Source organism: Amphiura filiformis, chromosome 9 (assembly GCF_039555335.1).
Source record: "Amphiura filiformis chromosome 9, Afil_fr2py, whole genome shotgun sequence".
NCBI classification, from domain to species: Eukaryota; Metazoa; Echinodermata; class Ophiuroidea; order Amphilepidida; family Amphiuridae; genus Amphiura; species Amphiura filiformis.
In genome coordinates, this window is record NC_092636.1 from 12,354,629 (window position 1) to 12,372,295 (window position 17,667).

The 17,667-nt window shown below is 37.8% G+C and overlaps 1 protein-coding gene across 5 annotated transcripts in view; it reads left to right on the plus strand.

The window, feature by feature from the left end:
• The first annotated feature begins 5,225 nt into the window (after positions 1–5,225).
• Positions 5,226–17,667, plus strand: part of LOC140160636 (alpha-N-acetylgalactosaminide alpha-2,6-sialyltransferase 3-like) — a 29,561-nt gene continuing 17,119 nt past the window's right edge. For 4 of the 5 annotated variants that reach the window (XM_072183889.1, XM_072183893.1, XM_072183890.1 and 1 more), the window contains exon 1: positions 12,953–13,118. Coding sequence is in view for 2 of the 5 variants with exons in the window: in XM_072183893.1 (XP_072039994.1) it covers positions 13,074–13,118 (45 nt within the window). In the remaining 3 variants the exon portion in view is untranslated. Of the gene's footprint in view, positions 5,447–12,952; positions 13,119–17,667 lie in introns of those variants that run through there. The other variant, XM_072183891.1, reaches the window with a different exon arrangement.

Below are 17,667 nucleotides of genomic sequence, written 5' to 3' on the forward strand. Positions count from 1 at the left end.
GTCTTTATTTGGAGCGGTAAACTTTCGGGGAGGGCACTTACGCAGCATGTGCCTTGGGCATAGCCCCTTTTCATTTGACTTGTACTATAGGCCTACTACGGCCTATACCCAATGACCTTTGTGTCACTGGCTACCTCAATTATTTACAGGTCTAGAGCGAGCGCCTGGTTTTTAGGCAATGAGGAAGAGCGCATTTTGTTGGGTTGGAAAAAGCGCACCACCTTATTGGTCAAGTCATTCCAATCCGGATCGTCGCTCAGCGATGAGCAGGCGCGTAGCAAGCAGGGGGGGGACAGGGTGGACGAAGTCCATGGGCCCCGAGGGTTCAGGGGGGCCCGAGCACAAAAGCGAAAATTAACTAAGGGCTGATAATGGAGGGCAGGGCCGGATTTTTATACCATTGGGCCAGATGGGCCGGGTCCAGGGCAATTTTGGGCCCCAAATTTTTGGGGCCCCAAAATTGCCCTATGCATCTTTCTTTTTTAACTCCAATAGCAGCGTGTTTTTTGGTCAAAATAGGGCAAAATTGTAAAGTTTTCGGCGCGTCGCGCGCAGTCAAATACCAAAGTTTATGTTGATCTGGGGCCAAAATAGTCAGAAATTGAATTGAACAAAATATGTTAGTCCCCTTGGTCCCCATTAGTTAAACCAAAACTTGGCCACTGACTTGAGTGCACATACCTTTCTCGGCACGTGAGTTCGGGGCCTCCAAATTTTGGCCTGGCCCAGGGCCCCAATAAGGTAGGCTAAATCCTGCCCTGGTTAAAAGGGCACGTACTGCTCCAGTGCTCCTTGTCCATGGGCCCCTGATGCTCTTGCTACGCCCCTGGCGCGATGGCGATGAGTATAAATTCAGCTTAACCCAGGCGCGGATCATGGATTTTTTTAAAGGGGGGCTGGGGCACGGTAATTTCGCATCGGGAAAACGGAAGACGTAATTGAAGCCGTTGGGTGGACCATTCTGGCACTATTAGGCCTCTATTGTGAAAAATCATAAAGCCGAAAATTTGTGAAATGGCGGCCCAATTGAAGCCATTCGTCGACAAGTTTTCACTATTATTGTTTTAATTCATTGCTTTAAACATAAGGGTTGGGTCCAAAGCAGAAGCGAAAGGGGCAATTTAGAAACTTGCAAAATGAAAACCTACTGAAGCCATTTGGGTTGGGGACCATTTTGGCACTATTATTGTGTCAAATTGTAATTATTTTGAAAAAAAAAAGCCGAAAATGTGCAAAATAACAGCCCAATTGAGGCCATTCGTCGACAAGTTTTCATTAATATTGTGTAAATTAAACAAGGTCCATATGCACAAAACAAGTTGATCAGGTCTCTAACTTTAAACCTGGTCTATAGCTAGCTATAATGGAGGTTAGACTTCGGGATCCCTAACTTTTCTTTTCCTCGTATAGCAAAGTCCGATGGCCAGCATCTAATAGCTACATGTATTTGTCCTTAATAACATTACCTACTGCTCATGCTATCTTAAGAAGATAACATTATCTGTTGCTCAAAAAAGCTTAAAAGATATCATTATCAAATATCATTATCAACTGCTCACGTTATCTTATGAAGATATCATTATCAACTGCTCAAGATAGCTTAAAAGATATCATTATTATCAACTGCTCTAGCTATCTTATTTAAGATAGCATTATCAACTGATCACGTTATCTTATGAAGATATAGCATTATCAACTGCTCAAACTATCTTATGAAGATAGCATTATCAACTGCTCAAGATAGCTTAAAAGATATCATTATCAACTGCTCGTGCTATCTTATGAAGATAGCATTATCAACTGCTCACGTTAACCTATAAAGATAGCATTATCAACTGCTCAAACTAGGCTTATGAAGATAGCATATCAACTGCTCAAGATAGCTTAAAATATATCATATACCAACTGCTCGTGCTATCTTATGAAGATAGTATTATCAACTGCTCACGTTATCTTATGAAGATAGCATTATCAACTGCTCAAAATAGCTTAAAAGATATCATTATCAACTGCTCGTGCTATTGTGAAGATAGTATTATCAACTGCTCACGGTATCTTATGAAGATAGCATTATATCAACTGCTCGCGTTATCTTATGAAGATAGCATTATCAACTGCTCAAAATAGCTTAAAAGATATCATTATCAGCTGCTCGTGCTATATTGTGAAGATAGCATTATCAACGGCTCACGTTATCATGAAGATAGCATTATCAACTGCTCAAGATAGCTTAAAAGATATCATTATCATCTGCTCGTGCTATCTTATGAAGATAGCATTATCAACTGCTCTTGCTATCTTATGAAGATAGCATTATTAACTGCTCACGTTATTTTATGAAGATAGCATTATCAACTGCTCAAACTATCTTATGAAGATGGCATTATCAACTGCTCAAGCTATCTTATGAAGATGGCATTATCAACTGCTCAAGCTATCTTATTAAGATGGCACTATCAACTGCTCAAACTATCTTATGAAGATGGCATTATCAACTGCTCAAGCTATCTTATGAAGATGGCATTATCAACTGCTCAAGCTATCTTATGAAGATGGCACTATCAACTGCTCAAGCTATCTTATGAAGATGGCATTATCAACTGCTCAAGCTATCTTATGAAGATGGCATTATCAACTGCTCACGCTATCTTATGAAGATGGCATTATCAACTGCTCAAACTATCTTATGAAGATGGCATTATCAACTGCTCAAACTATCTTATGAAGATGGCATTATCAACTGCTCAAGCTATCTTATGAAGATGGCATTATCAACTGCTCAAGCTATCTTATGAAGATGGCACTATCAACTGCTCAAGCTATCTTATGAAGATAGCATTATCCACTGCTCGTGCTATCTTATGAAAATATAGCGTTATAAACTGCTTACGTTATCTTATGAAGATAGCATTTTTAACTGCTTACGTTATCTTATGAAGATAGCATTATCAACTGCTCAAAATAGCTTAAAAGATATCATTATCAACTGCTCGTGCTATCTTATGAAGATAGTATTATCAACTGCTCACGTTATCTTATGAAGATAGCATTATATCAACTGCTCACGTTATCTTATGAAGATAGCATTATCAACTGCTCAAAATAGCTTAAAAGATATCATTATCAGCTGCTCGTGCTATATTGTGAAGATAGCATTATCAACGGCTCACGTTATCATGAAGATAGCATTATCAACTGCTCAAGATAGCTTAAAAGATATCATTATCATCTGCTCGTGCTATCTTATGAAGATAGCATTATCAACTGCTCTTGCTATCTTATGAAGATAGCATTATTAACTGCTCACGTTATTTTATGAAGATAGCATTATCAACTGCTCAAACTATCTTATGAAGATGGCATTATCAACTGCTCAAGCTATCTTATGAAGATGGCATTACTATCAACTGCTCAAGCTATCTTATGAAGATGGCATTATCAACTGCTCAAGCTATCTTATGAAGATAGCATTATCAACTGCTCAAGCTATCTTATGAAGATGGCATTATCAACTGCTCAAGCTATCTTATGAAGATGGCATTATCAACTGCTCAAGCTATCTTATGAAGATGGCACTATCAACTGCTCAAGCTATCTTATGAAGATAGCATTATCCACTGCTCGTGCTATCTTATGAAAATATAGCGTTATAAACTGCTTACGTTATCTTATGAAGATAGCATTTTTAACTGCTCACGTTATCTTATGAAGATAGCATTTTTAACTGCTCACGTTATCTTATGAAGATAGCATTATAACATGCTCAAACTTTTTGCGGTTGAATTGGATTGATAAACAAGTATGATTGACAGTGTGTGTTAGGGACGAAGTCCCCGGTCGAAGTCCTGTTAAAAATGCAATGTACATAGCCGATTTTTAACTCGGGCTTTCGCGATTATTAAACTGGTAGATTTTAAAGTTAGAACTGTTCAGTATTGAAGTGCCATAATAATGTAGCATTCAATATAGGCCTACGTATAGGCCTATATACTTTACTGTTACTGTCATTAATATAATTACATAAACTTTTTCATAACCATTTACTAGTATTTGATGTAATAAAATAATATCAGTATAATATCGAGTTCAACTGAATGCGTTCATAAAAATAACATATTTTTATTTATCAAAAATCGACTATGGCATAGTCTATACCCGAACAAGATAGTTTGACTCTTACAGGCCTTGTATGGCACATCGAAAAGTGCATGGACAAAGATATCACAGAGTGGTTCAGGACTGCCACAGGAGTAAGACAAGGTTGAATCCTATGATCGCCACAGTTATTTAACATACTACTGAATTAGCCATCAGCTTAGCAATCCAGGACCTGGACACTGACATCAAAATACAAGGCAAAACCCTCAACAACTGACCTGCGGTTTGCCGATGACATTGTGTTAATGGCAGATTCAGAGGATGATCTTCAATCATTTTCTAGTCCACACGCAAATCAAGAAATTTGGCCTCACTATAAACAAGGGGAAAACTGAAGTTCAGATCATCAACAAAGTCAGCCACCCAATAACCATCTTCATATAAAAGTGACCAACTGAAGGCTGAAGCAAGTCCAAACCTTCACCTACCTGGGAGGAGTTATCACAGAGAATTCAACCAGTACGGAAGACGTCAAACGGAGGATTGGACTGGCAATCAGCGATTAACTCAATCATTTGTTCTCATCAAAATAAACCAAAGTGCCTGAAGTTTGTATTGTCCTAGGCTCAAACCACCAAAGTCAGGGTCGGTCGGTATTAGTATATTTTTTAAATGATTAGTGCCGCGACATACAATATTAAAAAGCAAAAGTTCACCACGAAATACGATGAATGATTTATAAGGTTTGCCAGGCTGTAGTTATCAGAGTTGTGTAGTACGAATAACAAACACAGACAGTCAAAACAGTTTGCGAATTTTATACCAAATCATAATGAAAATTAAAAAAACACCCAAAAACAAAAAAGGAAAAAAAAAGAAATGCGACCCTATTTTTTCCTTCAGATTTTAGGGTCGGAGGAAAAGTGAAATATAAATTCACGGTTTGCTCTATTGTGAGGTCTGTTTTTGCTATCTTCATTAGATAGCGCCATGGCACCAACTTGGTGCCCCATATGTGGCTGGACCCCATGCCTGCCCCATATCCTGAACCAGAAGAGCGCCATCGGATATCGGTATAGATTTAGGCTACCCTGGAAAATCTCATCGACATGTTGATTGACTGCAGAAGAACTGTCACTCCCATGCACACAGGAACGGATTTCACGGTCTACTAATTTGTAATTTTCTCTTTCCGTTTTTCTGCAAAGGGCATAAAAACAAATTTGCTCGGCTGCAACGTTGTTTGTGATTGCCAGGGAACAGTCTTATTTGTTTATTGCAATAGGAATTTGCATGTTTGAGCATGAAGACATGGTGTGAAGAAAGACGAACCAACAAGAACAGCGAGGTAAACAAACTAAAAGGCTAAGCTTTTTTCTTTGCGAGAAAGCTTATTATATTATTAATAATATTTAAAATGATTACCGCAATTATTGCTCGTAGTCGTAATTACCCGCGATTCTTCATCTTCTTCTTCTTCCTATATCCATACTTTACCTCAGTTCACGTGTTCATATAATATAGGCAATGAAAAAGAAACAATTGATGCATGCACTAGGTAGGTATGCCAGTAGTCCGAATAATCAGACCCAGAACAAAATATTAATTTCTGACATGATCGTGTACTGGGTCTGAACTGTTTCCATATGAAATCTTGATGGCAAATTGGACAATAGAAGCACATGGTTCTACGTGACAGCTTTTTAATCCCTATTCAGGTTACGTGAATCACGCTATTGTGGACCATCCTTCTGCAAGTTCTGATACTTGAGTGTTTGGACAAGCGGAACGGTTTTTGTCTACCTCTCTGTTTGTAAACAAACCAGGAGGTCGAAATCGCCTCCTCGCCGAATCTGAAAGTCAGTGTAATAGTACGGCACTAGTATGCCAGGTGAATTCAAATTTGCCATCAAACTGCATCATTTTATATATCAAATTAAAGCCCTTGAGTAAAGAAAGCCAACACTGAAAACCTTTTTGTCATAGCACTTTCCGTAGCAAAGTTACTGCTTGTCAAAGATTGACTTTCATCAAAAAGATTCTGCTAGCAAAATTCCCCAAAACAGCATTACGGGGGTTTTCTAGATCTTAGTCTCATGACGATAGCACCTTTTTTTAATGGAACTGCTATCAAAATCTCTCTGAAATTCCATGTGCGAGTCTCTCATAAAAAAAAAAAATCATATATTTGGGTCAAGTGAAGTATAGACAACATATTTATGAAGGTTTCCTTCTTAAAAAGCTTCTTTTTAATTTCAATGTAAATTTGTATTGCCGGTTTAGGCCATTTTGACTGACTAACAAATGTGTTAACTGAGGTTTCCCTGTGATACCTACACTAGGGGCATTTCGTGATCCACATCCTCATCCCCCACTTTTCCCAAAAAAGTTGAGATTTTTACACCACTGGATACCTCTGGCTACATAATGTTTATGTACCAAATATTTCTTGCAGATTAATTCGTTTAGCAAAAATATCGCCAATTTGAATTTTGTTCTGGTGCACCAGAACGAAATTACAACACATTGATTGTCTATGGAGCAGTGTAATACACATAATCATGCATAACTCGCAAACGCAAAATCGGAACCAACTGAAATTGTGGAAATAAGCTTTTTTCGTGGATATCTACTGAAAAATGTCATAAAAAGAGGATGCTAGGATCACGAAATCCTCCTTTAATGTACGGTATTCTTTAATACTTGAGAACGTTCCTACAAGTACAATATATCATATGCGTCGGAAATACAACCAATACAAGATACAACAGAACAGGCTTTTCCATACAGTGAACAATAAACAAGAAATGGAATCCAATGTTAACATATATCTGCACAAGCGACTGATAGCCTATGATATCTTTAGTATTGATGCTTTGATCAGGGCAGGCTTTAAATGATAGCAAGAAATGGAAATCGCCCCAAGGAAAGATTTTAATCTTGAAATTTATCACCACATCTTATGGATTCACATTATCCTCCGGCGGAAATGTCAAACTGTCAATTACAACGTCTACTAGTGGACTGGTTTTGAAATCCACTCTCATCAAACTAATCAAAACTGAAAACTACAATTTTATCAAAAAAATCAAAAGAAGAAATACTAAATATTGCTTAGTTTCAATGATGCTTACCAATCGAGTCACCTTGATGGTGTAATTCCGATCATTTTGCAACGTGAATGAAAAATATTTCCAAGACGCGAGTATCGCCATTATAGGCATGGCCCGGTAACCTGGATAAAATTTAACGCAATCGATCGTGCAATCCTAGTTCACCTGAGCGATCACGTGGTTTGCCGAATGAAACCGAATGAACGGTATCGGTGTCGGAACAAGGATTGTTACTGTAAAACAAATCGTTTCACCGGCACGTTTCAAGAAATTAAATTTACGATCTTTTGATAATTAGTTAGGGATCTTCCTTCCTTCCTTCCTTATACATGCTTACCTCAAATGGTTGAGTATCAACGCACAGGCTTTACGTGCACAGTTTACCTATGCACGATCCTGGAACCTAGGATTGATTGCAGATATCAGAACCGGGGATGGTCCCCCTTCTCTTTTCGAATAGCTCTGACACTTAACGTGCACAGGGTTTGACTCTTCCTGTACACGAGACCAACGGCTTTACGTGACTTCCGAATCACGGATGAAGCACATACACTACCTATATCTGCACGTGATAAGCAGTGTATGGGGGCCGAGAAGAAATTCTGAAATTAAATTACTGAACCTAATTGAAGGATTCCCGACCATATAGGAACTTTTTGGGAGGGAAGATAATTTTCACCTAAGGCACGCCCAAGGCTCGAACCCTTTTATTTTAACCTCTGGCATGAGAGATTGAGAATGTGGGTTAAAGATAAGCCACTCTGTGTTCTCATTTTGCAACCAAAATAGGCTTCTCATAAAGCTTAAATTTGCGGGACATTATGCTGGCCATCCATGTATTTGAAACATGGCGGATATACCAAGCACCCTCACTACGTTCGGGTCTGTGAGGGTGTTCGACCAGGCATACCTACAATATTGTTGTGTGTCTCTGCGTGGTAAAGCGAGTCTATCTCGTAACTGTGAAATAATGTTTGTTTTTTACTCTGTTCAAAACGTGACATGTACAGTGTATACTATAGAAAAATTATCAAATTCGTGGACATCGTGGAACATACTCTTTGCGTGGCTGTGCGTAGTAAGCAGTTGTATGCAGATAGCCTCGCTAATATGGACGCGTAGAGTAGCGTTGTACGCGTGTGTAGCTAGCATGATTAGTCGCGGAGTAACAAGCGTAGTTGAATGTTCCATGATGTCCACAAATTTGATAATTTTTCTATAATTACTATTAAATACAGCCCCCGAAATGGTCTACTTTTAGCGGACCTCAACTCCGCGCCGAAACAGTTTAGTCATAGTTTAAAATGTGAACCCCAACCAACCCTTTGCTTACCTTTGGACCGAATTTGTAGAAGTCTCCGTGTCGAAAAATGCCTGGTACTTACTTGCCCGGTATAAACATAGAAATGGCCAGGCCACATTGCTTCAGTCCCGTTAATGAATATTTCTTCCGTACTCCAAATGGTTCCAACATGGACATCACAATGTATTTTATGATAGTCTCCTCCATATGTACACAGCAAGTTCCAGTAACTGTAACTCGGCATACCGTAGATGTCATTATGTTATGATAAAGTCTTGCTGGCAGGGCTAGTACACAGCCAGATTGTGACCGTCTGACGCTCGTCGATCCTAACAAACATGTGATCTACATGTACACTACATGTACAGTCTGGTCCGAGACTAATTTTATACGCATGCGCGATGTAATTCTTATGCCCCTGTCATACTTGCATGCCGCTTGCCGATGCGGCAAGCGGTATGACGTACCAGCCAATCGTACATGTAAGCCTTGGTTTATGTCCGTTTGGCTGCACTGCTCATGCCGATCAGCAGCAAGTGGCATGAAAGTTATGAAACCAGCAATGCATTAGACCGGCCATTTTGCCATGTGCGTTCTGCTCGCTAACTATAGCAGGTGAGAAAAATTACTTTTTGTTGATGTTTATTGTAAATCAAACAAAATTTTCGATAATGGGTCATAATGAAGTTTTGGCTGAGTTTAATTCAACTGGTGGTGTAGAAGCGCAAGGTGAGTAAATTTGTGATTAGGGTTTTTTTTTATCTACGATCCGATAGTAGGATATGAGACGTAGGTAGCAAGGTCTTTAATGCCAGCCATGCGTCCACCCGTCTTTTAGTCCTGCCAGCAAGACTTCAGTCTTTATCATAATGACATCTATGGACCTGAAGTCATGCAGCGGTATACATGTATAGGGATGCACTGTACGTTTAAGAAATCCAAACTTCAAACATCAAGAAATATACCTTGCATTGTCAGTTTTACCTCAGAGATGCTGTAGACCCTCTCTACACAGTGTAGAAACATCACAAGTAGAATGCTGCTCAATAGGATAAATCCAAATCATGAAAATTAAGACAATTTGCAGAGCAATATTTTGACCACTTTTGCACTAAGTAAATTACTCCCATGCAGATTGCAGGTTTTGCCAACTCAAGGAATTTTGAACCCACCCAAAAGATGAGATCAATGTAGATCAATTATCTCAACTTTGTGAGTATAGACTAGTACAGTGGGATTAAAATCATCAGTGCACGCCCAAACTCTGGTACAATGGGATTAAAATCATCAGTGCATGCCAAACTGTCCTTGAGAGAGTTCCTCAGCTACATCCTTAGAGCCCAAAATGAGCCCACATATTGTGATGTTTCTTATTTGTGGAATAGATGTTAATAGAGGGAACTGTACCTCGGTATGCCGAGTTACAGTTACTGGAACATCAGGAACTACCCGTCTTTAAGACGGGCTAATCTAATTTTAGACGGGTAGATTTAATGGATTTTACAGATGTGATAGCTCTAAAACAGATGATTTTAAGGTTATATGAAATTGAGACTAATTCAGAGTGACATGTTAAGGCCAAATCAGGACATATTTGACCCCAGTGACCCTTCCATGAACATACAAGTTGTTTTATATTTGAGGGTCAAATTTTGGTATCTGATTGGACGGGTGGTTTCTGATTTCTGGCTAAGACTCTGGTAGGTAGGTATGATCATCAAAGTTTCAAGTAGGATATTTCACAAGGGAATTTCCTGTCCGGGTAATAGGATTATCGGGCGGGACTCAAATTCCCGGGACTCACTCACACCCTTAGTCAGAACTCCAAAAGTAAAAATAATTTTTTGTCCATTTTTTGCCAGTCAGAGCCCTTTGGTAGGACATTACTCTTATCCCATATTGAGCCTATTACCGTATTGGTCCGAGTATAGTCCCACCCGTTTTTTATGTGAAAATTTTTCACAATTGGGGGGGTGGGATTATACTCGAATTTCAAAAAAAAAAAAAAGTTTATTTTTTTCCGGTTTTGGAGTGTCCCTGGACCTAGACCTAGATGCTAGGATCATTCATGGTTGACCTAAAAAAAAAATTTTTAAAAATTTTCAAGATATTTTGTATTTTTAATATGAAAATTGATACTTTGTTTTCATGTCATACTCTATTAATGATTTCAAAATGCATTCAAATTCAATGCATTTTGAAATCATTAATAGAGTATGACATTACAAATTATCAATTTTCATATTAAAAATACAAAATATCTTGAATTTTTATTTATTTTTTTTTTTTAGGTCAACCATGAATGATCCTAGCATCATTTTTTTTACAATTTCTGAAATTTTTCGAAAAATGGGGGGTGGGATTATACTCGAACATGGGACTATACTCGGACCAATACGGTACTATTAGAATACTTTTAGCTGAGATATTACCCATTCAAAACCCCAATTGTACATTTTTTTTTTTTTTTTACCCCCTGAAAACCAATGTTAGACATTTTGCCTCACCAATCACCATCAACTTAAGGTATGTTGAAAATATGTTCATGGACAACATTTCTGAGAGATATTGGCTTTGGGACTCGATGACTTTGCTAAAAACATCAGTTAGGTATAAGTATATATACGGCTTACCAGGAACGGTTTGGTCCCTGATGGACCGATTGATTGAGTGTGTGTGCGATGAGCGTATATATCACTTCATTGCAGACGTGGTAGAGATTAGGGGCTTTGTGATTGGTTGTTTGAAAATAGAGAGCGCCACATCGACTGATGTCTTTGCTCAGGGGGCCGCCAAGATTGGCTCAATTTTGACGTTGTCATTGGTTTTACACGTAAACACAAAAATGTCTCAAATTATTCCAAAACTGTACTTATGTTATTAAGCACTATTTTATCAGTCTAAATTTGTTGAGTTTCGTCAGTGAACCTCATTGTAAGTACTGTTTTTTTAAAAATTTTTATGTATGAATAACGCACGATATGTTACGATATATACTGAAAATTTCCCCTACGTGTGTCAATGAGTTTACGTGGTGTAGTGGTAACGGATCTCGACTCCCACGCGAAGGGTCCCGAGATCGATTCCCATCCCCGGCGATAGATAAAAATTTTTCTTCTTCTTTTTTCTTTGAATTTAAAATTATTTATTTTCATGTGAAAATGTATATATTGCACATTTTTTTCTGTAATGGGGCCACCCGCCAATAGAGCTAGAAACGGATCTTGGCTCCGGGAAAAAATAATTGCGTCCATCGTGCAGGCAGTGTTGCCGTCATAGTGTCTGTTTTGTTTACGCTTTTGGCTGTTGCCACATTGAATAATGTAGTCCACCATCGTCTGTCTTTGCTCTCATATTCTTATTGATTTTCAACGCTTCACAGGTCAACCTCATCTCCAGGTACAGGTGGGAAACTTGTGCTAGTTTTGTTGTTTTGTTGTTTGCTAGTTTTGTTGTTTTGATGAACCACAGAGGTTCATCACCATCTTTGCAAGCATGTTCAGTTAATGTAGACTTGAGCCCTCTTCTCTTTCTTTTGTTTTGTAGCTCTTCGGTGTTCAGATATTCTGACCTTTAGTGGTCGTTTGGTTTGGCCTATGTATTGCTCCCCACAACTGCAAGGTATAGATTATACACATGGTGCACGATCCTAGGGCAGAGGATCTTTTGGGTGACTAGGATGTCTCTTAATCCGGGGTGGTCACTCCTGAGACGAATATACCTTAGGTATATTCGTCTCAGCAGTTTTGTGTATATTTTGCCATTGACAAATATTTTTGATGTTTTTGGGGGAGTGGAATTTGGGCCAAGTCCTTAGCATATGTAATTTGAGACCTTTATTCATGAAAGGCAAAAAATTTAAAAAATCAGTTCCATTATAATTCAATGTAGTTTTGAATGGAATGTTTTTTCAAAATACATTTCCTTAGAAATGAATCAGAGTGACTGGTAGCTACTGGTAATGTGTATTGTTGTCCCCTGCCCTGAAATAATAATATAAAATCAATAATCAATGTAACTGTTTATTGATTGAACACACCTCCAGACACACCATGCATTTATATATGTCTTGTGTGCACAAATTGCTCCTGGTGATGGTAGCTCACCCCTTTGTGCAAATGGTAAGGTCCTGTGCATTTCTATTGACTGATCCATATCAATGAAGGTCATTCTATAAAAGTGTTTTTATTAATAAAAATATTTTAACATATTATATTGTGGTAAAATGATCATGATGATTACTTGGTTATTATTATCGTTATTTAATTTTCCATGCAATGAATGTGATCCACAATTTATCAGCCACATTTCTACCAGTATTTCAATTATGGTTTGTTATTAGAATTGGGTGAAAGAACACCCTACTACAGTAGTATTGGGAAATTCTTAATCTATTATGGACAATCTAGAAACACCAACATTTCTGGCTACTGTTGAATTTTTCTGTGATGTACATTTATTGTGGGTGTGAACGGAGATTATAATACATGGACTTGAATGGTATAGCGTCTCTAGGAAAATCACATTATAATTATAATTTTGACAGGGAATAATTAGTAATGAACTGGGAACGTAGTGGAGAAACAAATATGGAAGACAGCGAGGTAAGAATAGTGTGATGTTTTTAAATTTGGACTTAGTTGTGGGAATTTTAGTTTGTAATAAATCATGACAATGATTTTAAGTATGCTGATGATGTGGAGATATGGGATGGGTGTGTACTGGCCCTGACCACTGGTATGTTAACCGCTTCCATGTGACAGAGCAGGACTTGCATAGTCTTATGACGTGCCAAATCTGGAGCACAAAATTACAAGAAATTATTTTATCAAGGTTTGAAAATTTTATGTCACACAATGGTTTTAAATATGATAATGTGGTGGCCTGGTGGGCATGCTGGAGAAATATTGATGACACATGCATTGATCGATGTGTGTGCATGCAAACAATTATTTTGTAGTGAATATTGATTTTGGTATTGATGTTGTTGGTGATGACTAACGGTAAAATACACACTGCAACAGATGTCAAATTTAGGCTTAGAACAATATGTTTCCTACATTTGTTTGTTTTAGTTACCGTACCCTTTACTATGTTTCAAATATAAACAATTAATAAATTGCTAGCATGAGACTTAAAAATTGTTGCATCAAGTCTTCAGGTCCGAGGTGCTCTGACGATAACACTCCGATCGCCAGGCAATGAAGTAGGCCAGTGGGTCAACGAAACCGCTACGTGAACGAGCTACAAGTCTTCATGAATTGAATTCAACAGAAAACATGCTATTCAAAATATACCTATATGCCCTGTAATTCAGACATTTACAGAATAAGGGGGCCTTAAGGCCAAGTATGGTAATAAAAATTACAAGTTTCGTGTCCCGCCTGCTTACTTTTTGGCCGCCACCTCCCTTTTTTGTCACTATTTTAGTAAAATTGCAGAAAAACACTTTTTTTAAATTTAAGTGAAATTAAAAATGCAGAAAAAACACCTTCTTTTCCATTTTTTCTTTTCGTATATTGTCAAAGGAATGGCAGCTACATGTAGGTAATACAATAGACACATTGTAATTTGATAGTACAATGTACAGTATGTGAATGCCATTCATGATATCAGAGCTTTTATGAGGATTGAAAATTCAGCCTTTTGACCAATAATGTTTTGTTCCTCTTCCAGCCTGAAAAATGAAAACATAGAAACACTGTGTGCATGGCTATTCATATTTTTGTTCCTCGGACAAGTAAATGAGTTGAAAACCTGTTTTAGGAGTGTCTTAAAATCAGTCAGATGGTCACTTTTGACTTGGCGGCCATTTTGGGGGAAAAATAGCAAATAGTAAAGATATGCCATGCTCCTTTATTCAAAAATCGTGACGAGAATTTTTTGTTTTTTTTGGTTTTTTACTTGGCCTAAATAGTAGATCTATGCAAGTAAGTTGCTCTACTCTTTTCCTATTCTGGGATTTGCGCATTCGGAAAATTGCAAAAAATCAAAATTTTCAGCAATGTGCTTAAACAATCTTAAACATGTAAATGTAGCCAGTGCTAGGTTTTTTATGTTTCAATGTTTAATATTGATTTTTTATTCACTTCAAAAAACAAATAAATAAATCAATTCAATCAACAACAAATTTAAAAAGTCAAATTGTGGTTTTTTTTTCAATCTTGAAAGCCGATTCAAGCCCCAGTATCCACCATATTGTGGTTCGAGAATCTACTTACACTGACTTTGTATAAATTGGTATACTACATACGAATGTATCAATATTTATAGACCTATATTTTCGTCTCAGCTAAACATCATACAACTTTGTCACCTTAGTACAAGCTGATTTATGAAGAGAAAAATAATTATCAGGAGGAGGAAAAACATCAATTTTACCAATTAATATTCAGATGGAATGTACATGTAAGCAGTGACAGGGAATGGATTCAATGGACTTCAATAATCAATATGAACCCCAGGGTGGGATGAGAGGAAATGAATAGTTATTTAAATTGTATCATTTAAGGGGGTACTACACCCCTTTAGTAAATTTGTGACTATTTTTGAATTTTTCTCAAAAAATAATAACACACTGGTAACAAAAGTTATGGATATTATTGGGGCAAGGAATCCAATTACTACACTGAAATTTCTGTGACTCAAGGCAAGCGGTTCAGTATATATGACAGGAAATGAGATACATCCAAGCGGTACCTTATTTCTTATCATAAATAACGAACCGCTTGTCTTGGGTCACTGAAATTCCAGTGTAGTAATTGGATTCCTTGCCCCTATAATATATGCAACTTTTGTTACCACTGTGTTATTAGTTTTTGAGAAAAATGAAAAAATAGACACAAATTTATCGAGGGGTGTAGTACCCCCTTAATGGAAATGATTGTATTAATTTAAAAAATGCAACATTTTAATGGATACAAATTTTTGAAAGAGGGCACAAAGATTTGAGTTCATGCAAAGGGTGACACTTTGCCATGTAGTGTAAGGGGCTGTGCAATAATTATGAGTCCTACATGTAGGTGGGTGGTAAAACTCTCGGCCTGCCAAAAATCGCTTTCCCCCAGCCTGCCATAATATGCCCTTTGCACATGCCAAATTATTGGGATCCCAATTTGCAATGGTCTACATGTAGATGTATGTTGCGAGCGCAGCTAGCAGGAAAATTTGCAGAGTCAAGCATTTCCATACTGTTTTCCTGAGCCTTTTTAGAGCCTTTTATTTAAAAGCTGCCTTGGGAAAGTGCTAAAATTGCTTGCCTTTCCTTCTTGGCTTGTCCCCCACCCTTTTGGTTTGCCAACCATTTCTTGTCCCCCCCCTCCAATTTTCACCCTCCCATCTAGTGCTGGTATCGGCAAGCATTTTCATTGTTGACAATCGACAAAAATTAAAACGCTGACGTCGACAATTGTCAAAAATCAGGCCCAGGCCCGTCACGCAGGATTTTTTTTGGGGTGCTGATTTTGAAAAAGTGGACTTTTTTCCCAAGGGGTGCGATTTTGTGAAAAGTGGACTTTTTCCCAAAATTTGGACCTTTTTGATCAAAAAACCTAAAACCCTGATTTTTTGCTATGCTACGCTTTCGCAAATTCTTAATTTTTGGGACTTTTGTATACTTTTGACAATTTGGGGAGGTGCGGTCGCACCCCCCGCCCCCCCCCTGCGTACGGGCCTGATCAGGCCTAATTAATGTCCCAAAAAATTGCCCCATGGCAAATTGCGACGATCAAGGTTCAAATTTTCGGCAACCTACAGAGTGCACATTTACAGTCAACACGCTGCAGGGACTATGAAAACGATACATACTGGCAACGCTATAGTCATGGTATATATGTGTATGTTATCAACGAGTGTGATAACACACTTAAATACATTGGTTACAAACATCAACTTGTACCCTCTCATTATCACTGTAATTGATGTTATGTCTCGAAAATCATAACATTATTCACAGGTGGTCTGATAACACACTTATACATTGGTTACAAACATATATGTTATCACACGATGCGCCCAAGGAGTGTGATAACACACTTATACATTGGTTACAAACATATATCAACTTGTACCCCCTCATTATCACTGTAATTGATGTTATGTCTCGAAAATCATAACATTATTCACAGGTGGTCTGATAACACACTTATACATTGGTTTAACATACATGTATATCAACTTGACAGGTGGTCTGATAACACACTTTAATACATTGGTTACAAACATATATCAACTTGTACCCCCTCATTATCACTGTAATTGATGTTATATTCACAGGTGGTCTGACAGTTCTGTGTGTTCCCTGTCGTGTCGTGTGCACCGCATACCAATGTATAAAGTTGCTTATATTATTTGCATGTCGGGTGAGAGGAACTAAGAAAATAAAGCATATTTTGTAGGTAAAAAAACATATAAATAAACAAATACAAATAAATTTTGTCATCCCAAGTGTGCACACGGCACGCTAAGAACAACCTTGACATTTGGCCAATCAACGATCGTTATTCAGCCAAGCCCCCCTGACGTCACATGGCGGCCGTTCTAAAAATAAACCAAGATGGCTGAAGCCAAATCGACATCGAAAAAATAGGAAAGCATGGAAAGGGGTCACAATTTTGCTGGATTTGACCATTTTGGATGCCATATTATGAACTATCCTTTGATATTTAGATAAAAAAGATTCATAACTTTCTTGTCGCATGAGATCTTTTGGGTTGCTGGTAAAAAAGAAGGAAATTAGCGAAGTTTCTGCCAATCAATTTTTCTATTTCGATCGCAAAATTTGTGATATTTTTGGTCGATACATGCAAAGCTCTTGTCGCCAATCGGCAAAAGTGTTCTTGTCAACAATTTGTCAAACAACGCCTGTCGATACCAGCACTAGTCCCATCAGGCCTAGGCTCAAAATTATTGCACAGCCCCTAGAACTAAATATTGATCAGCTTTTATGTAGTTCACTTGACAAGTGACATTGTTCTCTTGTTTCATTTATATTTAATTAAACTAAAGCAATGGAAATCAATTCAATTGATCTAGATCTGCTTGATGTACATACTAACATTGTAACCAGGATGAAGTCAAAATATGAATTGACCCAGGGACCATGTCCATGTAATAATAGGTCCCTGATTGACCTTTACTTTACATCTTGAATTT